General features: G+C 48.0%; 1 protein-coding gene across 2 annotated transcripts in view; it reads left to right on the forward strand.

The window, feature by feature from the left end:
* The window catches only part of pcif1 (phosphorylated CTD interacting factor 1), a 496,521-nt gene that overhangs the window by 184,103 nt on the left and 284,585 nt on the right, over window positions 1-27,833 (forward strand). For both annotated transcript variants that reach the window (XR_005945091.1, XM_041204028.1), the window contains exons 8-9: window positions 1,846-1,929; window positions 9,418-9,517. Coding sequence is in view for 1 of the 2 variants with exons in the window: in XM_041204028.1 (XP_041059962.1) it covers window positions 1,846-1,929; window positions 9,418-9,517 (184 nt within the window). In the remaining variant the exon portion in view is untranslated. The remainder of the gene's footprint in view (window positions 1-1,845; window positions 1,930-9,417; window positions 9,518-27,833) is intronic.

Genomic DNA, 27,833 nt, shown 5'->3' on the forward strand with positions numbered 1-27,833 from the left:
TGCAGAGGCACTAGTGATAATCTTCCAGTCTTCCTTAAACACAGCGGTGTTACTGGAGGACTGGAGCATTGCGAATGTTACACCCTTGTTCAAAAAGGGGTGCAAGGATAATACCAGCAATTACAGAGCAGTCAGTTCAACCTTAGTGGCAGGGAAACTTTGGAATCTATAGTTCAGGATAAAATTGATCATCACTTAGACAGGTACAGGATAATTAAGGAAAGCCAGCATGGATTCATCAAGGGAAAATCGTGTTTAACTAGCTTGCTGGAGTTTTTTGAGGAGGTAATGGAGAAGGTTGATAAGGGAAATGCTGTTGATGTGGTGTATATGGATTTTCAAAAGCGTTTGATACAATGTGACGCAACAGACTTGTGAGTAAAATTATAGGTCATGTAATAAAAGGTAAAGTAGGCACTTGGATAAGAAATTGGCTGAGTGACAGGAAACAGAGAGTAGTGATAAATGGTTGTTTTTCAGATTGGAGGAAGGTTTTTGGCAAAGTTTCCCAGGGGTCAGTGATGGGACAATTCCCCTTCCTGATATATATTAATCACAGATTCTTTACAGTGCAGAAGGAGGGCATTCGGTCCATTGAGTCTGCACTGACTCGCTGAAAGAGCATTCTACCTAATCCCACCTTGACTGTGATGTACAGGGCGTGATTTCAAAATTTGCAAATGATACAAAGATTAGAAATGTCGATTGTGATGAGGATAGTCTTGAACTTCAAAAGGACATAGACATGTTGGTGGATTGGGCAGACAAGTGGCAGATGAAGTTCAATGCAGAGAAGTGTGAAGTGATCCGTTTTGGCAGGAAGAATATGGTGAGACAGTATAGTATAAAGGGAGAGACTCTAAAGGAGGCGAAGGAACAGAGGGACCTTGGTGTATATGCACATAGGTCATTGAAGATGGCAAGGCATGTTGAGAGAGTAGTTAATAAAGCATTTAGTACCTTAGAATTTATCATTAGGGGCATTGAATACAAGAGTAAGGAGGTCATGTTAAACTTCTATAAAACACTAGTTAGGCCTAATCTGGAGTACTGCATCCAGTTCTGGGCGCCATACTTGAGGAAGGATGTGAAGGCGTTGGAGAGAGTACAGAGGAGATTCACAATAATGATTCCTGGGCTAAGGAACTATGGCTATGAGATAGATTGGCGAGGTTGGGATTCTTTTTCTTGGAGAAAAGGCGGCTGAGAGGAGACTTGATAGAGGTATTCAAGATCCTGAGGGGTATGGACAGGGTAAATAGTGAGAAACTGTTCCCACTCGAGAGCATCAAGAGCTAGAGGGCACAGATTCAAAATAATTGGCAAAAGGAGTAAATGTGATGTGAGGAAAAAAATTTCCACCCAAAGGGTGATTGGAGTCTGGAACGAACTTCCTGAATGGGTGGTGGAGGCAGGTTCGATTGAGGTATTCAAAAAGGAATTGGATTGCTATCTGAAAAGAGAGAATATGCAGGGTTACTGGGATAAGGCAGGGGAGTGGGACTAGGTGGAATGCTGTTTCAGAGAGCCAGTACAGAGTTGATGGGCCAATTGGCCTCCTTCTGCACTGTAAAGATTCTGTAATTCATTGAGACACCCCCATTAAAAAAACTCCCCCCATTAAAAAACTCCCCACGCTGAGACCCCTGACAGTCAAACACTCTCCACACTTGGGCTTGTATCCAAACAGCTTCCCTTTTTGTGAAGATCTGTTGGAAGGATCAAGCTATAATTGATAAAGATTTAGCTTCAAGCTTTGTTATGAATTTTTTCAATGTGGCATTGCTTTCTGCGTTTATGATGGAATGCTGAAATTGACATGTAGCTTTGTACTTACTTTTATAGGTTGTCTCGCATTAAGTACAGGGAGGAAGCCCGGAGACTGCTTTTCAAATATGCTGAGTCTGCAAAGCGAATGATTGAATCCAGGTATTTTCTGTTTATCTGTTTTTGGGATGTGAGCATCGCTGGCAACTTCAGCATTTATTGCCTCTCTCTCATTGCCCTTGAGAAGGTGGTTGTGAGCCGCCTCATTCAAGTGCTGCTGACCATCTGGTGTAGGTACACCTACAGTTCTTGTGCTGTAACAGTTTGTCACAACTCAGTGGGTTGCTGGTCTGTTTCATAGGGCAGTTGAGAGTCAACCACATTGCTGTGGATTTGGAGTCATATGAAGGCCAGACCAGGTAAAGATTGCAGATTTCCTTCCCTGAAGGACATTCCTGAACCAGATGGGTTTGATGATCATGATCATTATTATGAGACTCATTTTATGGCAGATTTATTAATTAAATGTAAATTCACCCTGATACCTTTGTGAGATTTGAACATCTCTGGAGCATCAGTCTGGGCCTCTAGACTACTAATTCAGTAACAGGAACGTTATGCTACTGTTGCTTTTCTCAGGGTCAGCCTTTTAGACAAACTGTCATGGATTTCGTGGGGTCAGATAAATTCAGACTCTGGGATTTCTCAGGGTCACATATGCAGACAGACACTCTCTGTGATGCTTTCTGGGTCAGATATTAAGACAGGCTGTGATTTCTCAGTGTTGGATGTTCTGGGAATTCTCGATGTTGAATATTCAGACAGATTCTGGGAACACTGAGATAAAAACAAAAAAACTGCGGATGCTGGAAATCCAAAACAAAAACAGAATTACCTGGAAAAACTCAGCAGGTCTGGCAGCATCGGCGGAGAAGAAAAGAGTTGACGTTTCGAGTCCTCATGACCCTTCGACAGAACTGTCGAAGGGTCATTCGAAACGTCAACTCTTTTCTTCTCTGCCGATGCTGCCAGACCTGCTGAGTTTTTCTAGGTAATTCTGTTTTTGTTCTGGGAACACTGTTGGATAGTCAGACAGACTCTGGGAATTCCTGGTGTTAGATATTCAAACTGACCCTGGGAATTTTCACTGTTGGATATTCAGACAGACTCTGGGAATTCTCAGTGTTGGATAATCAGACTGACACAGGGAGTTATTGATGTTGGATATTCCGACTGATTCGGGGAGTTTTTGGTATTGGATATTTAGACAGATTTGAGAATGCTCAGTGTTGAATATTTAGACAGATTCGGGGAATTCTCAGTGTTGGATTTTCATATAGATTCGGGGAATTCTCAGTGTTGGATATTTAGACAAATTCGGGGAATTCTCAGTGCTGGATATTTAGACGGACTCTGGGAATTCTCAATGTTGGATATTCATATTGATTCGGGGAATTCTCAGCATTGGATGTTTAGACAGACTTGGAATTCTCGATGTTGGATATTCTGTCGAAGGGTCATGAGGACTCGAAACGTCAACTCTTTTCTTCTCCGCCGATGCTGCCAGACCTGCTGAGTTTTTCCAGGTAATTCTGTTTTTGTTCTGGGAACACTGTTGGATAGTCAGACAGACTCTGGGAATTCCCGGTGTTAGATATTCAAACTGACCCTGGGAATTTTCACTGTTGGATATTCAGACAGACTCTGGGAATTCTCAGTGTTGGATAATCAGACTGACGCAGGGAGTTATTGATGTTGGATATTCCGACTGATTCGGGGAATTTTTGGTATTGGATATTTAGACAGATTTGAGAATTCTCAGTGTTGAATATTTAGACAGATTCGGGGAATTCTCAGTGTTGGATTTTCATATAGATTCGGGGAATTCTCAGTGTTGGATATTTAGACAAATTCTGGGAATTCTCAGTGCTGGATATTTAGACAGACTCTGGGAATTCTCAGTGTTGGATATTCATATTGATTCGGGGAATTCTCAGCGTTGGATGTTTAGACAGACTTGGAATTCTCGATGTTGGATATTCAGACTGACTGTGGGAATTCTCAGTATCAGATATTCAGACCTACTACATACGAACATATGAAATGGGAGCAGGAGTAGGCCATTCAGCCCCTCGAGCCTGCTCCACCATTTCAGCTCCATGGCTGATCTGATTGTGGCCTCAACTCCATTTTCTTGTCTACTTCCATACCCTTTGACTCCCCTGTCAATCGAGAATCTCAGCCTTAAAAATATTCAGTGACCTTATCTCCACTGCTCTCTGGGGCAGACCAATGACCCTCTGAGAGAAAACTCATCTCCATCTCTAGTTCTAATCTCTCCCACAAGGGGAAACATCCTCTCACCATCCCCCCTATCAATTCCCCATAAGATCTTATATGGTTCCATAAAATCATTTCCCATTCTTCTAAATTCCAATGGATACAGACCCAACCTGTCCAACCTCTCCCCATAAGGTAACTCCTTCATCCCAGGAATTAGTTGAATGAACCTTCTCTGAACTGCTTCTAATGCATCTTTTCTCAAGTAAGGAGACCAAAACCATACGTGGTACTCCAGATGTGGCCTCACCATGTGCAATACAATTTTGGCAAAAACTCCCTACTTTTATATTCCATTCCCTTTGAAATATTCCATTTGCCTTCCTAGTCACTTGCTATACCTGCATACTAATATTTTGTGATCATGTACCAGGACACCCAGATCCCTCTATACTGCAGAGTTTTGCAATCTTCTCCATTTAAATAATATATTGCTTTTCTATACTCCCTGCCAAAGTGGACGAGTTCACATTTTCCCACATTATACTCCATCTGGCAATTCTTTGCCCCCTCACTTAACCTGTCTATATCCTTTTGCAGACTCTTTATGTCATCCTCACAATTTATTTTCCTATCTATCTTTGTGTCATCAGCAAATTTAGTAACCATACGTTCAGTTCCTTCATCCAAATCATTTATATAGATTATAAGTAGTTGAGGCCCCAGCACTGATACTCGTTGCACTCCACTGCCAACCCGAAAATGGTCCATTTATCCCTACTCTCTGCTTCCTGTTAGCTAACCAACCTTCTACCCTTGATAACGCTACACCATGAGCCCTTACTTTGCATTAAGGTTTTCTAAGTGCCCTGCTATAATCTGTTTAATAATAGATTCTAGCATTTTCCCTGTGACAAATGTTAAGCTAATTGGCCTGTAGTTACCTGCTTTCTGTCTCCCTCCTTTCTTGAATATTACTATTTTCTAGTCTGTTGGGACATTTCCAGAATCTAGGGAATTTTGGAAAATTACAACCAATGCATCTACTATGTCCACAGGCAATTCTTTTAAGACCCTAGGATGAAGTCCATTAGGTTCTGATGACTCGTCAGCCTCTAGCTCTAATAATTTTCTCAGTGCCTGTTCCCTGGTAATTGTAATTAGTTTAAGTTCATCCCACACTTTCACTTCTTGATTTAGAATTATTTCTGGGATGTTAGTTGTGGCTTCTACAGTGAAGACAGACACAAAATATCTGTTCAATGCTTCAGCCATTTCCTTTAATTAATTCCTCAGGATCACTCTCTAGAGGACTCCTGCTCCCTTTAGTTGCTCTTTTCCCTTTTAAATAGCTATAAAATCTGGGAATTCTCAGACTCAGGAATTTGTCGATGTCAGATATTCAGACAGACTCAGGGTGAGACATTCAGACAGATTGTCTTTGAAACATTATCAGCGTTAGCTATTCAGACAGAGTCTCTATGGGGTGTTCTTGAGATCAAACATTCAGACAGGTTTTGGGATTTGTCAGTGTCAAATATTAAGACAAACACTGGAATGTTCTCAGGGTCAGAAAATCAGACAAACTATGGGATGTGATGAAAGACAATAGGATGTACCCAGCGTCAGTACTCATACAGATTTTATGGGCAGAATTTTGCCTTCATCGGGTGAGGGTAGTCTTGAATCCCACGATCGGGGCCGGACCGCGATTCCACACTGGCGGGCCAATTAAGGCCCACCCAGCATGAACTATGTGCTGCAGCGCTCAGTGCTGCCTGTGTGGGGAGGCTGGGGTGGGGGGGGGGGGGGGGGTGGGGGGGTCGGTGGGGGGTGGTGGTGGGGGGTGCAGGTGAGGAGGGTGAGCGTGCAAGTTTGCACATGTGTGCAGGTACATGCTCAAAAAGCTCCCTGAGGCAGCTCCATACCTCAGGGAGATGAACAGTTTTGAAAATAAAAAATAAAGAATTTTAAGGCATTAAAAAAACATGTCCCCTCATGTGACTCTGTCACATGAAGGACCAGAGGGGAAGTGAAGATGTGACTCTGTCACATGAGCAGGAACATGTTAGAAATTAGAATAAAATTTAAAATAATTTTTTAATGACGGATTGAAACCTCATCCCACCCATAGATGAGGTTTCACAAGATATGGAAAAGCTGCCTGGCAGTTTCACCTACCCGTCAACTGTATGATTGGACGGGAGGCAAAAAATTTAAGTTAATTGGATTGTTAATGGCCTTAATAGGCCTTTTAATTTCCAGCAGGCGCACTGCCAACTCCCGCGTGTGCCTGCTGACCGAAATATCACACAAGTGCTCGATGATGTCGGGATGCTCACCCGATGTCATCACATGCCATTTTGCGCTCGAGCGGGTTGGGTGCGTGCCCACCCGCTCAGTGAAAAATCCTGCCCTATGGGAAGTCAGATGCTGAGTGATCCACATGTGCTTCAGTAAGTGTCACTGGGTAGGAATGATCCTGGGGTTTGGAAACACGCTGGTTCCATTAACTTTTCTTACCTTGTGCATTTGAACTGTGAACTCATGCAGCAATGCAACTATAGCTTCTTTCCTTCCAAACTTGGTTGCTGAGAACATTAGAAGCTAGCGTGAGCTGCATATTGTTACAGGCCTCTTAGCGGGCCAAGGATATTTGGAATTCTCTACCCAGAGAGCTGTGAATATATGTTGAATATATTCACAGCTGAGATCAATAGATTTTCGCGCAGTAGGGAAATCAAGGGATATAGGGATCAGGCTGAAAAGTGGAGTTGATATAGAAGTTCAGCCATGATCTTATTGCATTGTGGAGCAGAGTCGAGGGGCTGTATGACTTACTCCTACTCCTATTTATTATGTTGTTATCACAAACACATAACATAATGGTCTTGAGTTTCCAGATTAGACAGAATTGGCAATCTGGGTTCAGAGTGCACCAAAATTACGCTAGTTTTGAAGTGCCCTTTTCTCATTGGTTTCTAGTCAAATGTCGCTAAACATAACAAAAACAGAAACAGAATTACCTGGAAAAACTCAGCAGGTCTGGCAGTATTGGCAGAGAAGAGCACAGCTGACGTTTTGAGTCCTCATGACCCTTCAACAGAACTAAGTAAAAATAGGAAAGGGATGAAATATAAGCTGGTTTAAGGGGGGGTGGGGGTTGTTGAGACAAGAAGCCAATGATAGGTGGAGATAACCAAAAGATGTCACAGACAAAAGGACAAAGAGGTGTTGAAGGTGGTGATATTATCTAAAGGAATGTGCTAATTAAGAGTAGCAAGCAGGACAAACAAGGTACAGATAGACCTAGTGGGGCTGGGGTGGGGGGAAGGAATACTAAAAAGGGTAAAAGATAGAGATAAACAATGGGTGGAAATACATTTAAAAATAATGGAAATAGGTGGGAAAAGAAAAATCTATATAAATTATTGGAAAAAACAAAAAGGAGGTGTAAGAAACAGAAAGTGGGTGGGGATGGAGGAGAGGGTTCATGATCTAAAATTGTTGAACTCAATATTCAGTCGGAAAGGCTGTAAAGTGCCTAGTCGGAAGATGAGGTGTTGTTCCTCCAGTTTCCGTTGAGCTTCACTGGAACAATGCAGCAAGCCAAGGACAGACATGTGGGCATGAGAGCAGGGTGGAGTGTTGAAATGACAAGTGACAGGGAGGTCTGGGTAATGCTTGCGGACAGACCGCAACATTGTCGCTAAATTTTGTCGCTAAACATAAAATCTGCCATGAACCATCGCAATTCAACAGTGTTTTAGAAAATAATTGAAGAGGAAATTTTACTTGAAAAATATTCCTTGCTGTACTTAAGAGTGGTAACTTGGTGCAGTTTTATTAATATAGCTGAAAATGGGTTTATCACAAAAAATAAGCACTTTTAATCAGTCTTCAGTTTGCCATCTGTGAGTAACTCAGTTTTAAATAACTGAAAATGACAGTAAAACATTATACTGAGCCATTTACTAGTTGCATTGGTATATAGTAGTCAGTTATTCTTAAATGAACGAATAACTCAGAAGACTTTTAAAACATTTCTGGTAATGTCCTTGCACTGAAAAAAAAGGATTAATTTTAGGAGCTTCCTCGAAGGCTTGCAACTGGGTACAGTGATACCCAGCTCTGCATGATCCTTCTACCACAGTGAAGGCAAATTTGTAACACATCATGAATGAGGAAATGGCAGCTGCTGGAATGTGTTACCTGGAGGCCAAGTCTGAAAACACGAAAGCTTACATATGAACAGTTTGGTGCCCAACATGATTCAGCAGAGACACTTTTCTTACCTCGTGCATTTGAACTGTGAACTCATGCAGCAATGCAACTATAGCTTCTTTCCTTCCAAAATTGGTAGCTGAGAACATTCCAAGCTAGTGTGAACTGCATATTGTTACAGGCCTCTTAGCGGGCCATGGATATTTGGAATTCAGGTGCTGCTGAAGCTGTGTTTTTTCCCCAGCTGGATCCATTGTTTGATGTGATGTGATTATATCATGGACAGGAGGTTGTGGCAGAGCTTTCACACTTTCTTTGGGAAATTGTGCTGCTCAAAGTGTCAATCATGAGAATTTCTGGTACCTGCTGTCCATTAGGCAAAACACCGAAACCTGTGCCAATCACATATCTAATGACTGATTAATAACTATCGTTTGGGGAGAGAGAGACGAGAGGTATCTTTGAGCTTAAATGGCTTTCAGGTAGGTGCACATCTGCCAATGAAATATTGGCAGATGACCTGTATGGCAGACAATGTAATCTGATAGCCAAGTCAAGTGGACCCACAGTACTGTTGATTGAGAAGGACATTGTTAATGATTTAGCAGCCATCCTGGCTATTACCAAGGTCTCTGGTATGAATACCACCAAGAGCTGGGATATTTCCCAGTTGACACCGACTGTAAACAGTGCTGAAATGAATAAAGTGATCCAAATGAGACGAGGTATGTGCACAAACTTGGGCAGGGGAAGGGGATGATGCAGACCCTAAACCTTATCTCTTGCCATTCTTTGCTTCTGGATGTATGTAGGTGACATGTTACCTGAAAGAGAAGGATGTATGCATCATCCTGATCAGGCAGTGGATTTCTCATATCTAGTGAAGCCTGTAATTGTGGCAATAGATTTCTGCGCATGTCAGACAACGGATGGACCAGAAAAAAACGCTAATATCTTTTAGTTGTACTGGAATTTTTCCTAAAGATGTTGAAGGCGTACATGGAATAGATAATAATAAAAGAAAGAAGCTTTCGGGTCATGGGAAGGATCTTGGCTCGTCCTATTGTGCGGTTAATAGATCTGTGTATGTCAGTAACCAATGTGTGCCTCTTTCTGTCCTGCTCACTGAATCTGGTCCCTCCCCAGAAATGCTACCCCAGATGTCAGGAAAACTGTGAAGTGGAATGTTGAAGATACTTTCAACTGGCTACGTAAGGAACCATCTGCCACAAAGGAAGATTACATGGTAAGGGCAAGATTACAAGGTAAGAGGACAGTGGTTGGGTAAGGGGGTGGTGACTAGGTCAACAGTACCAGGGGGATATGATGGACATGTCAGGGGAATGACGGCTGGGTCAGGGAACCAGGGGATACGATGGCTGGGTCAGGGGACCAATGGCTGAATCAGGGGATACGATGTCCAGATCAAGGGATACCATGGCTAGGTCAGGGAAATGGTGGTTGGGTCAGAGAACCAGGGAAACAATGGCTGGAGGGGAGTGTTGGCCAAGTCAGGGGAACGTTGGCCGGGTCAGGGGATTGATGGTTGAATCAGGGGATACGATGGCCAGATCAGGGATATGATGGGCAGGTCAGGGGAATGATGGCCGGGTCAGGGAACCAGGGATACGATGGCCGGGTCAGCAGATATGATGGTTGGATCAGAGAACCAGGGGCATGCTGGCCGAGTCAGGGAAACAATGGATGGGTCAGGGGATATGATGGCGGAGTCAGGGGATACAACGGCCGGGTCTGGCATATGATGGACAGGTCGAGGGATACGATGGCTGGGTCAGGGGAGACGATGGCCGGATCAGGGGATACGTAGCCTTGATCTGGCCATCGTATCCCCAAATAGGACATCGTATCGCTTGACCCAGCCATCATATCCCCTGACCCAGCCATCGTATTCCTTGACCTGGCTATCGTATCCCCTGACCTGGCCATCGTATTCCTTGACCCGGCTATCGTATCCCCTGACCCGGCCATTGTATTCCTTGACCCGGCCATCGTATCCACTGAACTAGCCACCTCTTGCCTGACCCGGCCATTGTATCCACAGAACTGGCCATCACTTCCTTGAAACAGCCATAATATCCCCTGACCCGGCCGTTGCTCCCTTGGTTCCCATACCCGACTATCATATCACCTGACCCGGCCACTGTATGCACTGAACCAGCTATCTCTTCTTTGACCTGCCATCGTACCCTGATCTGGCCATCATATCCATAATCTGGTCATCATATCCCTGACCTGGCCATTGTATCCCTAAGGTGGCCATCCTATCCCTTCACCCAGCCATTGTATCCTCTGTCCCAGCCATCATATCTCCTGACCCAGCAATCGTGTCCCCGGTTCCCTGATCTGACCACCATATCCCCCTGACCTGGCCATTGTTTCCCTGGTTCCCTGACCGATTAGGAGACTAGTGGTCGGGTCAGGGAATCATGGGAACACAAGCTGGGTTGGAGAAACAATGGACGGGTCTGGATAGAATGGCTGGATCAGGGGATACAATGGCCGGGTCAGGGGATACGATGGTCGGGTCAGGGGATATGATGGCCGGGTCAGGGGATACGATGGCCAGGTCAGGGGATACGCTGGCGGGTCAGGGGATATGCTGGCCGGATCAGGGGATATGCTGGCCGGGTCAGGGGATATGATTGTTGGGTCAAGGAATAGGATGGCCAGATGGGTCAATCTGTACGATGGCTGGTTTGGGGATACGGTGGCCAGGTCAAGGATACGATGGCGGGCCAGGGGACACGATGGGCCAGTCGAGAGAATGAAGGCTGGGTCAGGAGATACGATGGTCGGGTCAGGAGATTGACTGGATGGCCAGTCCGGGGTTATGATGATTGGCCATGCAATACGATGACTGGTTTGGGAATAGGATAGCCAGCTCAGGGCTACGATGGCGGATTAGGGGAAACAATGGCCGGGTCAGGTGATACAAATTCGTGGTCAAATGATACAATGGCCAGGTCAAGGGATACAAATTCGTGGTCAAATGATACAATGGCCGGGTCAGGGGATACGATCGCTGGGTCAAGGAATAGGATGGCCAGATCGGTGATATAATGGCTGGATCAATCTGTACAATGGCCGGTTTGGGGATACAATGGCCAGATCAGGGATACGTTGGCGGGTCAGGGGAGAATGATGGTCAGGTAAGGGAGCCATGGGAATGCTGGCCAGGTCAGGGTAGTGATGGCTGAATCAGGGGAACAGTGGCAGCTCACTGTATATGATGGCTGGGTCAAAGAAATGATGGCTGGTTCAGGGGATCAGTGGTGGATCAGGGTATATGTTGTCGGGTCAGGGAAGCGATAGTCGGGTCAGGGAAGTGATGTCCGGGTCAGGGGATACGATGGTCGGGTCAGGGGATACAATGACCGGGTCGTGGGATACGATGATCGGGTCAGGGGATACGATGGCCGGGTCAAGGGATTGGATGGCCAGGTTGAGGATACGATGGCTGGGTCAAGCAATACTTTGGCCGGTTTGGAGATACGGTGGTGGGTCAGGTGATATGATGGGCCAGTCAGGAGAATGATGGCTGGGTCAAGGAATCATGGGAATGCTGGCCAGGTCAGGGTAGCGATGGCTGAATTGGGAACAATGGCGGCTCACTGTATATAAGGCCGGGTCAGGGAAACGATGGCCAGGCAGGGAAACGATGGCCGGATCAGGGAAACGATGGACTGGTCAGGGGATACGATGGTGGAGTGAGGGATACAGTTGACGATCAGGGATACAATGACGGAGTCAGGGGATACAATGGCCGGGTCAGGGAACCAGGGGAATGATGACCGGTTCAGGGGACTTAATAGCCGGGTCGGGAATACAATCACGGGGTCAGGGGATATGATGGCTGGGTCAAGGAATACGACGGCCAGGTCAAGGGAATGGATGGCTGGGTCAAACGATACAATAGCCAGTTTGTGGACACAATGGCCAGATCAGGGCTATGATGGTGGATCAGGGGATTTGATGGGCCGGCTAGGAGAATGATGGTCAGTTAAGGGTCAGGGAAACAGAGTCCCGATCTGAGGATATGATGGCCGGGCCAGGTTACGTGACGGCCAGGCCGTGGTTACGACGGCGGGGTCAGGAGACATGATGCCAGGTCAGGGGAATGATGGCCTGGTCAAGGGATATTATGGGCGGTCAATGGACGTGATAGCCGGTCAAAGGATACGATGACTGGGTCAGGAGATACGATGGCCGGGTCAAGCAGTAGAATGTCTGATTTGGGGATACGATGGTCAGATCAAGGCTACGATGGTGGGTCGGGGGTACGATGGGCCAGTCAGGAGAATGATGGTTGGGTAAGGGAACCATTGGAACGCTGGCCAGGTCAGGGTAGCGATGGCCGAGTCAAGGGAGCAATGGCGGCTCACTGTACATAATGGCCGGGTCAGGGAAATGATGGCCGGGTAAAGGGATACAATGGCTGGGTCGGGGATATGATGGCCGGGTTATGGGATCCAATGGCTGTTTCGGGGATACGATGGCTGGCTCATGCGATATGATGACTGTGTCGGGTTACGAAGTCCCGGTCAGGGTTTTGATGGCCGGGTCGGGGATACGATCGCCGGGTTAGGGGCTACAATGGTCAGGTTAGGGGATACGATGGCCTGGTCAAGGGATTGGATCACTGGGTCAGGGGATATGATGGCTGGGTCAAATGATATAATGGCCGGATTGGGGATGCGTTGGCTAGATCATGGCTATGATGGCGAATCAGGGGATATGATGGGCCAGTCAGGAGAATGATGATCAGGTCAGGGAACTGTGGGAACCGGGTAGCGATGACTGAATCAGTGGAACAATAGACGGGTCAGGGTATATGATGGCTGGGTTAGGGAAACAGTGGACGGGTCAGGAAGATACGATGTCCGGATCGGGGATATGATGGCCGGGTCAGGGGATACGATGGCTGGGTCACCAATACGATGGTGGGGTCAGGGTATGCAATGGCTGGATCAGGTAGTATGATGGCCGGGTCAAGGAATACAATGGCTAGGTCAGGAGATTGATTGGATGGCCGGGTCACGGATACGATGGTTAGGTCAAGCGATACTTTGGCCAGTTTAGAGATACAATGGCGGGTCAGGTGATACGATGGGCCAGTCAGGAGAATGATGGCCGGGTCAGGGAACCATGGGAATGCTCTCCAGTTCAGGGTAGCGATGGCCGAGTCAGGGGAGCAATGGCGGCTCACTGTATATGATGGCTGGGTCAGGGAAACGATGGCCGTGCCAAGGGATACAAGGCCAGGTCAGGGATACAGTAGCTGTGTCAAGCGATACGATGGCTGGGTCAGGGATATGATAGCCAGATCAGGGGATATGATGGTCGGGTCAAGCGATACATTGAACGGCATGGCACTGGGAAGTTCTGAGGAACAAAGGGACCTTGACGTGTGTGTCCATAGATCTCTGTAGGCAGAGGGGCATGTTAGTGGGCTGGTGAAAAAGGCATATGGGACACTTGCCTTTATCAATCGAGGCATAGATTACAAAAGTAGGGAGGTCATGTTGGAGTTGTATAGAACCTTGGTGAGGCCACAGCTGGAGTACTGTGTGCAGTTCTGGTCGCCACATTATAAGAAGGATGTGACTTCACTGGAGGGGATGCAGAGGAGGTTCACCAGGATGTTGCTTGGAATGAAACATTTAAGTTATGAAGAGAGGTTGGATAGACTTGGCTTGTTTTTGTTGGAGCATAGAAGACTGAGGGGCGACCTGATCGAGGTGTACAAGATTATGAGGGGCATGGACAGATGGACAGGGTGGAAAGGGAGCAGCTGTTCCCCTTATTGAAGGGTCAGTCATAAGGGGGCATAAGTTCAAGGTGAGGGGCAGGAGGTTTGGAGGGGATGTGAGGAAAAACTTTTTTACCCAGAGAGTGGTGATGGTCTGGAATGCACTGCCTGGGAGGGTGGTGGAGGCAGGTTGCCTCACATCCTTTAAAAAGTACCTGGATGAGCACTTGGCACGTCGTAACATTCAAGGCTATGGGCCAAGTGCCGGTAAATGGGATTACGTAGGTAGCTCAGGTGTTTCTCACGTGTCGGTGCAGACTCGATGGGCCGAAGGGCCTCTTCTGTATTGTGATTCTGTGATTCAAGGGATACAATGGCTGGGTCATGGGATACGATGGCCGGGTTATGGGATACGATGGCCATTTCAGGGATATGATGGCTGGCTCATGTGATACGATAACTGGGTCTGGGTTATGATGGCCAGATCGGGGTTATGGTGGCCAGGTCAGGGGTTATGATGGCCGGGTCAGGGTATACGATCGCCAGGTAAAGGGATACAGTGGCCAGGACAGTAGTTACGATGGCCGGATCGGGAATACGATAGCTGGGTCAAGGAAAATGATGGCTGGGTCAGGGGATACGATGTCCGGGTCAAGGGATTGGATTGCTGGGTCAAGGGATACGATCGCTGTGTCAGCGAATACAAAGGGATACAATGGTTGGGTCAAGGGAAACCATAGCCGGGCAGGAGATACGACGGCTGCATCAGGGATTCGATGGACAGGTCAAGGGATACGATGGCTGGGTCAGGGGAATGATGGTTGAGTCAAGGGAATGATAGCAGATCAGGGAAACGATGGCTGGTTCAGGGAAACGATGGCCTGGTTGGGGGATTCAATGGCCGGATCGGGGAAATGATGGCCTGGTCAGAGGATATGATGGATGGATGAGGGAATACGATAGCCGGATCAGGGTATATGATGCCCCGAGCAGTGGAAGAGTATAGATAAGGAAAGGGGCAATTACACCGTAAAGATTACATTATACCTCTTGAATTAACAGAGTAGGTAGCTGAATGCAGTGCACATATGGACTTTCAAAAAGCATCTGATTAAGTATCTTATATTAGACTTGTTCACAAAATTGAAGCATGTGTGATTAACAGAACAGTGGCAGCATGGATACAAAACTGGGCAAAGGACAGAAAGTGGAGAGTGGTGAAAAGTTCTTTTTCAGACTTTGGTGAAGTATATAGGGGTGGGTATTGGGACCACAGCTCTACTTGTTATAAGTTAAGGACCTGGACCTGGGTAGGCAGGGCATAATTTCAAAATTCAGACGAGCAGAGGGAAAAACTATGAAAGACTATGCTTCCTAGCCGTAAATCCCCCAACTTGTGGAAAGTTTCTCTCTATCCACCCTATAACTTCGACTAAATATCTTAAAAGCTTCAAACTTTCTAAATTCCAGAGAATAAAACCCTAGTTTGTGTAATCTGTCCTCATAATTTAATCCTTGGAGTCCAGATATCTTTCTGGTAAATCGATGCTGCACTCCCTACAATGCCAGTATGTCTTCCCAAAGATGTGGTGCCCACTCAGGTGTGGTTGACCCAGTTGGCTGGATGGCTGGTGTGAATCAGCTGGTGCCAACAGCTCGGAGTTTGATCCTCGTTCCAGCTGGGGTGGATTCGGGATCTACCTCCTTGCCCTATCCATGGTGGAGGTTGTGGTACTGTGGGTCAGACCTGCCTTTGGGCAGAGAACTGAAGAAGAAGATATAAAGACTAGCATCCCATTAGTCGTTTTGATTATTCTCTGTACTTGTTCATGTCATTTCAATGACGTATGTACCTGGATCCCCACTCTCCAGTCTCTTTGGACCTCCTTTCTAGCTTTTCACATTTAGAAAGTTTCAAATCCAGTGATTGATCTTGCATTTATCTACATTGAAATCCAATTGCCACAGTTTTACCCATTCATTTGATCTTTCAATATCTCTGTAATTTTATGCTTCCATTCACACTGCTTCACATTGCAGTATGTAATTTCTTGGTTTTCCTGTCACATTTCTTACTAAGTGGAGTGACATGAACAATTTTCCAATCTAAAGGAAAGGTTCCTGAATCGAGAGAACTTTGAAAGATTATAGTTAGGGCATCTACGTTGATCTCACCGACTTCCTTTAAAACCCTGGGATGGAAACCATCTGGTCAAGAGAATTTGTTACTCTTTAATGCTGTTGTTTTCTTCATTTATGATATTTTGTTTACATTAATTTTGGTGAGTTCAGGTCTCTGATTCAATATCAGCTTCCTTGGGCTGTATGACCTGCCAACCTATTTCTCTACTGTAAACAATGATGCGGTAATTATTTAGTTTTTTTGCCATTTCCTGATTTTCATGGAGAATAACACTGTTACAGGTAGTGTCTCAAATCTGGGTTTCTGAAAACTGGCGATATCCAAAAAAGGGAATTTTATTTAAGCTTCATGCATGACTTTACTTATTATTAGACAAGTAGAATAACTTACCAGGTAGCTTGTCAGCTGCATTGGCGTGATGGCATGCCAACTAGTTATCAGCCTTGCGTGTCTATCTTTTTCCAGGCTCCAAGTGTTCTAAGTGATCTTTGAGTCATACCAACCTGGACTGAACCAGCAAGTTCTGAAATCTGGCATGGACTGGGTCTTGTGGTTGCTGGTTTTAAGACACTGTACCTAGATCAGTTTACAAGAAGCAGACATTGCTCCCAGCCTCCCCCTCTCACCCCTACCTATCTCATCAGTTTGAATCAGACTTAGTAGCTGTTTTACCTTCCTCCCTTTCAAACACTTCATTGAACTCAGTCTTATTATGATGGCTATTATATAATTGTCCATTAACCATTAGGCTGTTAACTAAAAAACAAAAAACTGCGGATGCTGGAAATACAAAACAAAAACAGAATTACCTGGAAAAACTCAGCAGGTCTGGCAGCATCGGCGGGGAAGAAAAGAGTTGATGTTTCGAGTCCTCATGACCCTTTGACAGAACTAGGTGAATCCCAGGAAGGGTTGAAATATAAGCTGGTTTAAGGTGGTGGGGGGGTGGGGTTGGATGGGGGGAGAGAAGTGGAGGGGGGTGGTGTGGTTGTAGGCAAAAGCAGTGATAGAAGCAGATCATCAAAAGATATCATAGACAGCAGAACAAAAGAACACATAGACATCGAAGTTGGTGATATTATCTAAACGAATGTGCTAATTAAGAATGGATGGTAGGGCACTCAAGGTATAGCTCTAGTAGGGGTGGGGGGAGCGTAAAAGATTTAAAAATATTTTAAAATAATGGAAATAGGTGGGAAAAAGAAAAATCTATATAATTTATTGGAAAAAAACAAAAGGAAGGGGGAAGAAACAGAAAGGGGGTGGGGATGGAGGGGGGAGGTCAAGACCTAAAGTTGTTGAATTCAATATTCAGTCCGGAAGGCTGTAAAGTGCCTAGTCGGAAGATGAGGTGTTGTTCCTCCAGTTTGCGTTGGGCTTCACTGGAACAATGCAGCAAGCCAAGGACAGACATGTGGGCAAGAGAGCAGGGTGGAGTGTTAAAATGGCAAGCGACAGGGAGGTTTGGGTCATTCTTGCGGATAGACCGCAGGTGTTCTGCAAAGCGGTCGCCAGTTTACGTTTGGTCTCTCCAATGTAGAGGAGACCGCACTGGGAGCAACGAATGCAGTAGACTAAGTTGGGGGAAATGCAAGTGAAAGGAGTGTTTGGGCCCTTGGACGGTGAGGAGAATGGAAGTGAAGGGGCAGGTGTTACATCTCAACCATGTCCAGCCCATCTCCTGCGCATCCGCCCTCACGCCTTCTCCTCCCTCCCAGAAACATGATAGGGTCCCCCTTGTCCTCACTTAGCACCTCACCAGCCTTCGCATTCAAAAGATCATCCTCCACCATTTCCGCCAACTCTAGCATGATGCCACTACCAAACACATCTTCCCTTCACCCCCACTGTCGGCATTCCGTAGGGATCGTTCCCTCCGGGACACCCTGGTCCACTCCTCCATCACCCCCTACTCCCCAACCCCCACCTATGGCACCACCCCATGCCCCCGCAAAAGATGTAACACCTGCCCCTTCACTTCCACTGTCCTCACCGTCCAAGGGCCCAAACACTCCTTTCAAGTGAAGCAACATTTCACTTGCATTTCCCCCAACTTAGTCTACTGCATTCGTTGCTCCCAATGCGGTCTCCTCTACATTGGAGAGACCAAATGTAAACTGGGCGACCGCTTTGCAGAACACCTGCGGTCTGTCCGCAAGAATGACCCAAACCTCCTTGTCGCTTGCCATTTTAACACTCCACCCTGCTCTCTTGCCCACATGTCTGTCCTTGGCTTGCTGCACTGTTCCAGTGGAGCCCAACGCAAACTGGAGGAACAACACCTCATCTTCCGACTAGGCACTTTACAGCCTTCCGGACTGAATATTGAATTCAACAACTTTAGGTCTTGACCTCCCCCCTCCATCCCCACCCCCTTTCTGTTTCTTCCCCCTTCCTTTTGTTTTTTTCCAATAAATTATATAGATTTTTCTTTTTCCCACCTATTTCCATTATTTTAAAATATTTTTAAATCTTTTACGCTCCCCCCACCCCTACTAGAGCTATACCTTGAGTGCCCTACCATCCATTCTTAATTAGCACATTCGTTTAGATAATATCACCAACTTCGACACCTATGTGTTCTTTTGTTCTGCTGTCTGTGACATCTTTTGATGATCTGCTTCTATCACTGCTTTTGCCTACAACCACACCTCTCCCCCCACCCAACCCCACCCACCCCCCCCCACCACCACCTTAAACCAGCTTATATTTCACCCCTTCTTGGGATTCGCCTAGTTCTGTCGAAGGGTCATGAGGACTCGAAACATCAACTTTTTTCTTCTCCGCCGATGCTGCCAGACCTGCTGAGTTTTTCCAGGTAATTCTGTTTTTGTGAGGCTGTTAACTAAATCTGGTTCATTGTTCAGAACTAAACCTAATATGGCATTCCCCTTGTTGGTTTAAGGACATACAGTCGCAAAAAACTATCCTGGACATACTCAAGAAATTCACTGCCCTTCACGCCAGGGAGAAGAGACGTAAAGCGATGAGTGTTAATGGGGAAGTCAGGCTCCTAGAGAATTTGGTGTTCATGGGGAAATTAGGGCCATAGGGTGTTATTTTATGCCCTTCCCCTTGGCGAGTTTGTATGCAGGAATGGCATTTAATCAGGCAACATGACGGGGAGTGGTGACTCCACCACTTTCCCGCTTCCACCCCAATTAAGTCTTTGGCGGGAAGGCCCATGGTAGGCCTTCCTGCCCCGCTGTCAACTGCAATTAATGCCCACTTAAGGGTCTCATTGCATTGCCGCTGGTAAACCAGCAGTAGGCAGGCCTATCACCATGCAGGGAGCATGACAAGCAAACCCATGCAAGTGGTCACCCAGTGTGGGTGGGGGGGGGCGTCCCTTGTTCAAAGACACTCTACCTGATTGAGAGACCCGGCATTGGGGAAGGAGCGCAGTTGCTGAGAGCCACTCCTCCCCTGAGAGCCACTCCTCCCCCTGTCCTTGCTGCCAAACCCCAATACCTGTTTCCCCTGTGACTCCCACCCCACAAAACCCCTCTTGCCATTATTTACCTCTGGTCTGGGTAGATCCATGACCCTGGTCTTCCATTGGGTGTATTTCCCGCAGCAGCCACCACTTTCCCAGTGGTGCTGCTGAGCGAGAACTGTCGGCCTCTGATTAGCCAGCAGTTTTCTGGAGCAGGATCTCCCACCCCCAGGGTCCTTGAATCTGTAGAAGGGCCACCTGTGGACTGTTAATTGCCTGATTGGCTTGTAATTTGGTGGGGCTTCCCCACACAAGACAATGTGGGTCTCTCGCCTGCTCTCCAGCCAGTGGACAAGACCCTCATCGCTTCCATGAGATTTCCCCCCGCAGACTGATGGGCATTAATGGGGAAACCAGGGTCATAGAGGGATCGGTGTTAATGTGGTAATTTGGGTATTAGGGAAATGTGTGTAATTAGAGTACCAGAGACATGTGTCCATGGAGGAGTAAGGGTCATAGAGGGCAGGGTATTAATGCAAGTGCCAGAGGGATGGGTGTTAATGAAGGATTTGAGGTCATAGAGGGGCTAATGTTGCTGGGGTAATTAGGATCAAAGAGTGTTAATGATGGATTCAGGATATTTAAGGGATGGTGTGGTGTGATTCGAGGGATGGGCATAAATGGAAGAATTTAGGTCAGGACAACGGACAGTGATGGGAGAATTAGGATCAGAGAGGGATGGACATTAATGAAAATATAAGGGTCATGGAGAGATGAGCGTTAATGGTGGAATTAGAGTACTAGACAAATGGGCAGTAATGAAGGAATTAGGGTCAGCGGGATGGGTGTTAATTGTGGAATTCAGGACTACAGGAATGTATGTTAATGAGGAAATTAGGGTCATAGAGGGACTACCATGAGTGGAAAAATTAGGGTCAAGGGGGCAGGTGTTAATGGATAATTGGGGTATAGGATTTAAGAAAGTAAGCGTTAATAACAGAATTAGAGTATGAGAGGGATAGTATTAATGGCAAAATGAGGCTGTGGAGAGATGGATGTTAATGAGAGCGTTGCGGCACTAGAGGGACAGGCATCAATGAGAGAATTAGTGTCTTAGTTTGATGAGCATTAATGGTGGATTTAGGGTATTAGAGGAATATCATAGTGGAGGAATTGGAGCACCAGAGGAATGGACATTAATGTGGTATTAGGACATTAGAGGGCTGGATATTAATAGGGTATTAGGGCACTAGAGGAATGGATATCATTGGGGTATTAGGGAAATAGAGGAATGGATATTAATGGGGTATTAGGGCAGTTGAGATCGGGATATTAATGGTGATAATAGGGCACTAGAGGAATGAATATTAATGGACTATTAGGGCATTAGAGGAATGAATATTAATGGGGTATTAGGGCACTAGAGGGGCAAATATTAATGGGGTATTAGGGCGCTAGAGGGGCAGTTACCAATGGGGTGTTAGGGCATTAGACGATGGATATTAATGGGGTATTAGGGCACTAAAGGATGGATATTTATGGGTATTAGGGCACTAGAGGATGGATATTAATGGGGTATTAGGATACTGGAGGATGTATTCATGAGGTATTAGGGCAGTAGAGGGGCAAATATTAATGGGGTATTAGGGCACTAGAGGGGCAGATATTAATGGGGTATTAGGGCACTAGAGATTGGATATTAATGGGGTATTAGGGCACTAGAGGATGGATATTAATGGGGTATTAGAGCACTAGAGATTGGATATTAATGGGTTATTAGGGCACTAGAGATTGGATATTATTAGGATATTAGAGCACTAGAGATTGGATATTAATGGGTTATTAGGGCACTAGAGATTGGATATTAATGGGGTATTAGGGCACTTGAGGATGGATATTAATGGGGTATTAGGTCACTAGAGATTGGATATTAATGGGGTATTAGGGCACTTGAGGATGGATATTAATGGGGTATTAGGGCACTAGAGATTGGATATTAATGAGGTATTAGGGCACTAGAGATTGGATATTAATGGGGCATTAGGATACTAGAGATTAGATATTAATGGAGTATTAGGGCATTAGAGATTGGATATTAATGGGGCATTAGGGCACTAGATGTTGGATATTAATGGGGTATTAGAGCACTAGAGATTGGATATTAATGGGGTATTAGAGCACTAGAAGTCGGATATTAATGGGGTATTAGGGCACTAGAGATTGGATATTAATGGACTATTGGGGCACTTGAGGGGCAGATACTAATCGGGGAATTAGGGCAATAGAAAGCAAATTAGCATCATAAAAGAATGGACTTTTATGGGGAGTGAGTATACTGGAGTTTTTTTCTTTTATGGGCTAATTAGAAGATAATAGAAGGTTGCTTCTTCATGTGACAAATTAATACCAGTGGGAGTGGCTTTAATGCGGCAGTGAAGGTACACGAATGGTGGGCTTCAATGGAAAAATTAGGGTACTACAGGGTTGTACCTTAATGAGATCATTTTAGTACAAGAGGGATTGATGTTGATTGAAGAGTGACAGTGGGAATTTCTTTGGGGCTTCTCTTATTGCAATGATACAAGTTTGCATGCATAAATGTTTTATACACTGAATTTACAGCGGCTAAATGGGCAAAACTCCAAGGAAATTCATAGTGTTAATACATCAGCAGGATGGGTGTCAATGAGGGAGTTTGAGTTTTGGAAGAAGTGATGTGTTGGATATTTATAGTTCTTGATTAACAGCTTGGGTACTAGGATGGATGTAGAGGGACTAAATTATGTTTTCTTTACACTTGACTTCCCTTACCCTCTCACGTAAGCATATATTGCTCAGGACATCCCCTAAAAAGGACAGTTAGGATTCCTGTACAAAGCCATCTCTCCACTTCTGTACAGACTCAGCCATCTCTCCACTCCTGGAGAGGGACAGTCAGCTCTCCACTCCTGGTCAGGCACAGGCAGCTCGACAACCCTGGTCAGGCAAAGGTATCTCTCCACTCCTGGTCAGCCACAGGCAGCTATCCAATCCTGGTCAGGCACAACCAGCTCTCCGTCCCTGTTCAGGCACAATCAGTGTCAAAACCTGGTCAGGCACAGTCAGCTCTCCACACCATGACAGGCACAGTCAGCTCTCAACTCCTGGTAAGGCACATTCAGCTCTCCACTCCTGGTCAGGCGCAGTGAGCTCTCCACTCCTGGTCAGGCACAGTCTGCTCTCCACTCCAGGACAGAAACAGTCAGCAGTCCACTCCAGGACAGGCACAATCAGCTCCCCACTCCTGTACAGTCACAGTCAGGTCAACGGTCCTGGTCAGGCACAGTCAGCTGTGCACTCCTGGAGAAGCACAATGAGTTCTCCACTTCTGATCAGGCACAGTAAGCTCTCCACTCCTGTACAGACACATCAGTCCTCCACCCTGGTCAGGCACAGGCAGCTCTCCAACCCTGGTCGTAAAATGCAGCTCTCCACTTCTGGTCAGGCACTGACATCCCTCCAATTCTGGTCAGGCACAGTCAGCTCTCCACTCCTGGTCAGGCACAGTCTGCTTTCCACTCCTGGTCAGGCACAGTCAGCTCTCCACTCCTGGACAGGCACAGTCAGCTCTCCACTCCTGGTCAGGCACAGTCAGCTCTCCACACCATGACAGGCACAGTCCGCTCGCCACCCCTGGACAGGCACAGTCAGCCCCCCAACTCCTGGACAAGCACAGTCAGCTCTCCACTCCTGGTCAGGCATAGTCAGCTCTCCACTCCTGGTCAGGCACAGTCTGCTCTCCACTCCTGGTCAGGCACAGTCTGCTTTCCACTCCTGGTCAGGCACAGTCAGCTCTCCACTCCTGGACAGGCACAGTCAGCTCTACACTCCTGGTCAGGCACAGTCAGCTCTCCACTCCTGGTCAGGCATTGTCAGCTCTCCACTCCTGGTCAGGCACAGTCAGCTCTCCACTCCTGGTCAGGCACAGTCTGCTTTCCACTCCTGGTCAGGCACAGTCAGCTCTCCACTCCTGGACAGGCACAGTCAGCTCTCCACTCCTGGTCAGGCACAGTCTACTCTCCACTCCTGGTCAGGCACAGACAGCAGTCCACTCCAGGACAGGCACTGTCAGCTCGCCACTCCTGGACAGACACAGTCAGCTCGCCAATCCTGGACAGACAAAGTCCGCTCTCCACTCCTGGTAAGGCACAGTCAGCTCTCCACTCTTGGTCAGGCACAGTCTGCTCTCCACTCCTGTACAGACACTGTCAGCCCTCCATCTCTGGTCAGGCACAGTCAGATCTCCACTCCTGAACAGGCACAGTCAGCTCTCCATTCCTGGACAGGCACAGTCAGCTCTTCATTCCTAGAGACGAACAGTCAGCTCACCGCTTCTGAACAGGCACAGTCCGCTGTCCACTCCTGGTTAGGCACAGTCAGCTCTCCACTCCTGGACAGGCACAGTCAGCTCTCCACTCCTGGTCGGGCACAGTCAGCTCTCCACTCCGGGACAGCCACAGTCAGCTCTCCACTCCTGGACAGCCACAGTCAGCTCTGCACTCCAGGACAGGCACAGTCAGCTCTCCACTACTGGACAGGCACAGTCAGGTCAACGGTCCTGGTCAGGCACAGTCAACTGTGAACTCCTGGAGAAGCACAATCAGCTCTCCACTTCTGATCAGGCACAGTCAGCTCTCCCCTCCTGTACATACACAGTCAGCCCTCCACCCTGGTCAGGCACAGGCAGCTCTCCAACCCTGGTCGGGCAAATGCAGCATTCCACTTCTGGTCAGGCACAGACATCTCTCCACTTCTGATCAGGCACAGTCAGTTCTCCACTCCTGGTCAGGCACAGTCTGCTCTCCACTCCTGTACAGACACATTCAGCCCTCCACCTCTGGTCAGACACAGTCAGCTCTCCACTCCTGGTCAGGCATAGTCAGCTCTCCACACCATGACAGACACAGTCCGCTCTCCACCCCTGGACAGGCACAGTCTGCCCCCCCACTTCTGGACAAGCACAGGCAGCTCTCCAACCCTGGTCGGGCAAATGCAGCTTCCACTTCTGGTCAGGCACAGACATCTCTCCACTTCTGATCAGGCACAGTCAGTTCTCCACTCCTGGTCAGGCACAGTCTGCTCTCCACTCCTGTACAGACACATTCAGCCCTCCACCTCTGGTCAGGCACAGTCAGCTCTCAACTCTTGGTCAGACACAGTCAGCTCTTCACTCCTTTACAGACACAGTCAACCCTCCACATCTGGTCAGGCACAGTGAGCTCTGCATTCCTGGACAGGCACATTCAGCTCTGCGCTCCTGAACAGGCACACTAAGCCCTCCACCCCTGGTCAGGGACAGTCAGCTCTCCACTCCTGGACAGGCACAATCAGCTCTCCACTTCTGATCAGGCACAGTCAGCTCTCCCCTCCTGTACATATACAGTGAGCCCTCCACCCTGGTCAGGCACAGGCAGCACTCCAACCCTGGCAGGGCAAATGCAGCTTTCCACTTCTGGTCGGGCACAGTCAGCTCTCCAGTCCTGGTAAGGCACAGTCAGCTCTCCACTCCTGGTCAGGCACAGTCTGCTCACCACTCCAGGACAGGCACAGTCAGCTCTCCACTCCAGGAGAGGCACAGTCAGCTCGCCACTCTTGGTCAGACACAGTCAGCTCTTCACTCCTGTACAGACACAGTCACCCCTCCACATCTGGTCAGGCACAGTGAGCTCTGCATTCCTAGACAGGCACATTCAGCTCTGCACTCCTGAACAGGCACACTAAGCACTCCACCCCTGGTCAGGGACAGTCAGCTCTCCACTTCTGGACAGGCACAATCAGCTCCCCACCCCTGTACAGTAACAGTCAGGTCAACGGACCTGGTCAGGCACAGTCAGCTCTCCACACCATGACAGACACAGTCAGCCCTCCACTCCTGGACAAGCACAGTCAGCTCTCCACTCCTGGACAGACACAGTCAGCTCTCCACTCCTGGACAGACACAGTCAGCTCTCCACTCCTGGTCAGGCACAGTCAGCTCTCCACTCTTGGTCAGGCACAGTCTGCTCTCCACTCCTGTACAGACACTTTCAGTCTTCCACCTCTGGTCAGGCATAGTCAGCTCTCCATTCCTGGTCGGGCACAGTCAGCTCTCCACTCCTGTACAGCCACTTTCAGCCCTCCATCTCTGGTCAGGCACAGTCAGATCTCCACTCCTGAACAGGCACAGTCAGTTCTCCATTCCTGGCCAGGCACAGTCAACTCTCCATTCCTAGAGACGAACAGTCAGCTCTGCACTCCTGGTCAGGCACAGTCAGCTCTCCATTCCTAGAGACGAACAGTCAGCTCTCCACTCCTGGACAGGCACAGTCTGCTCTCCACTCCTGGTTAGGCACAGTCAACTCTCCACTCCTGGTCAGGCACAGTCAGCTCTCCACTGCAGGTCGGGCACAGTCAGCTCTCCACTCCGGGACAGCCACAGTCGGCTCTCCACTCCTGGACAGCCACAGTCAGCTCTGCGCTCCAGGACAGGCATAGTCAGCTCTCCACTACTGGACAGGCACAGTCAGGTCAACGGTCCTAGTCAGGCACAGTCAACTGTGCACTCCTGGAGAAGCACAATCAGCTCTCCACTTCTGATCAGGCACAGTCAGCTCTCCACTCCTGGTCAGGCATAGTCAGCTCTCCACTCCTGGTCAGGCACAGTCTGCTCTCCACTCCTGGTCAGACAGTCTGCTTTCCACTCCTGGTCAGGCACAGTCAGCTCTCCACTCTGGACAGGCACAGTCAGCTCTCCACTCCTGGTCAGGCACAGTCAGATCTCCACACCATGACAGACACAGTCCGCTCTCCACCCCTAGACAGGCACAGTCAGCCCCCCCACTCCTGGACAAGCACAGTCTGCTCTCCACTCCTGGTTAGGCACAGTCTGCTCTCCACTCCTGTTCAGGCACAGTCAGCAGTCCACTCCAGGACAGGCACTTTCAGCTCGCCAATCCTGGACAGACACAGTCAGCTATCCACTCCTGGACAGTCACAGTCAACTCTCCATTCCTAGAGACGAACAGTCAGCTCTGCACTCCTGGTCAGGCACAGTCAGCTCTTCATTCCTAGAGACGAACAGTCAGCTCACCACTCCTTGACAGGTACAGTCCGCTCTCCACTCCTGGTTAGGCACAGTCAGCTCTCCACTCCGGGTCAGGCACAGTCAGCTCTCCACTCCTGGTCGGGCACAGTCAGCTCTCCACTCCGGGACAGCCACAGTCAGCTCTCCACTCCTGGACAGCCACAGTCAGCTCTGCACTCCAGGACAGGCACAGTCAGCTCTCCACTACTGGACAGCACAGTCAGGTCAATGGTCCTGGTCAGGCACAGTCAACTGTGCACTCCAGGAGAAGCACAATCAGCTCTCCACTTCTGATCAGGCACAGTCAGCTATCCCCTCCTGTACATACATAGTCAGCCCTCCACCCTGGTCAGGCACAGGCAGCTCTCCAACCCTGGTCGGGCAAATGCAGCTTCCACTTCTGGTCAGGCACAGACATCTCTCCACTTCTGATCAGGCACAGTCAGTTCTCCACTCCTGGTCAGGCACAGTCTGCTCTCCACTCCTGTACAGGCACATTCAGCCCTCCACCTCTGGTCAGGCACAGTCAGCTCTCAACTCTTGGTCAGACACAGTCAGCTCTTCACTCCTTTACAGACACAGTCAACCCTCCACATCTGGTCAGGCACAGTGAGATCTGCATTCCTGGACAGGCACATTCAGCTCTGCGCTCCTGAACAGGCACACTAAGCACTCCACCCCTGGTCAGGGACAGTCAGCTCTCCACTCCTGGACAGGCACAATCAGCTCTCCACTTCTGATCAGGCACAGTCAGCTCTCCCCTCCTGTATATATACAGTCAGCCCTCCACCCTGGTCAGGCACAGGCAGCACTCCAACCCTGGCAGGGCAAATGCAGCTTTCCACTTCTGGTCGGGCACAGTCAGCTCTCCAGTCCTGGTAAGGCACAGTCAGCTCTCCACTCCTGGTCAGGCACAGTCTGCTCACCACTCCAGGACAGGCACAGTCAGCTCTCCACTCCAGGAGAAGCACAGTCAGCTCGCCACTCTTGGTCAGACACAGTCAGCTCTTCACTCCTGTACAGACACAGTCAACCCTCCACATCTGGTCAGGCACAGTGAGCTCTGCATTCCTGGACAGGCACATTCAGCTCTGCACTCCTGAACAGGCAC

This window comes from Carcharodon carcharias, chromosome 14 (assembly GCF_017639515.1).
Source record: "Carcharodon carcharias isolate sCarCar2 chromosome 14, sCarCar2.pri, whole genome shotgun sequence".
Taxonomy (NCBI): domain Eukaryota; kingdom Metazoa; phylum Chordata; class Chondrichthyes; order Lamniformes; family Lamnidae; genus Carcharodon; species Carcharodon carcharias.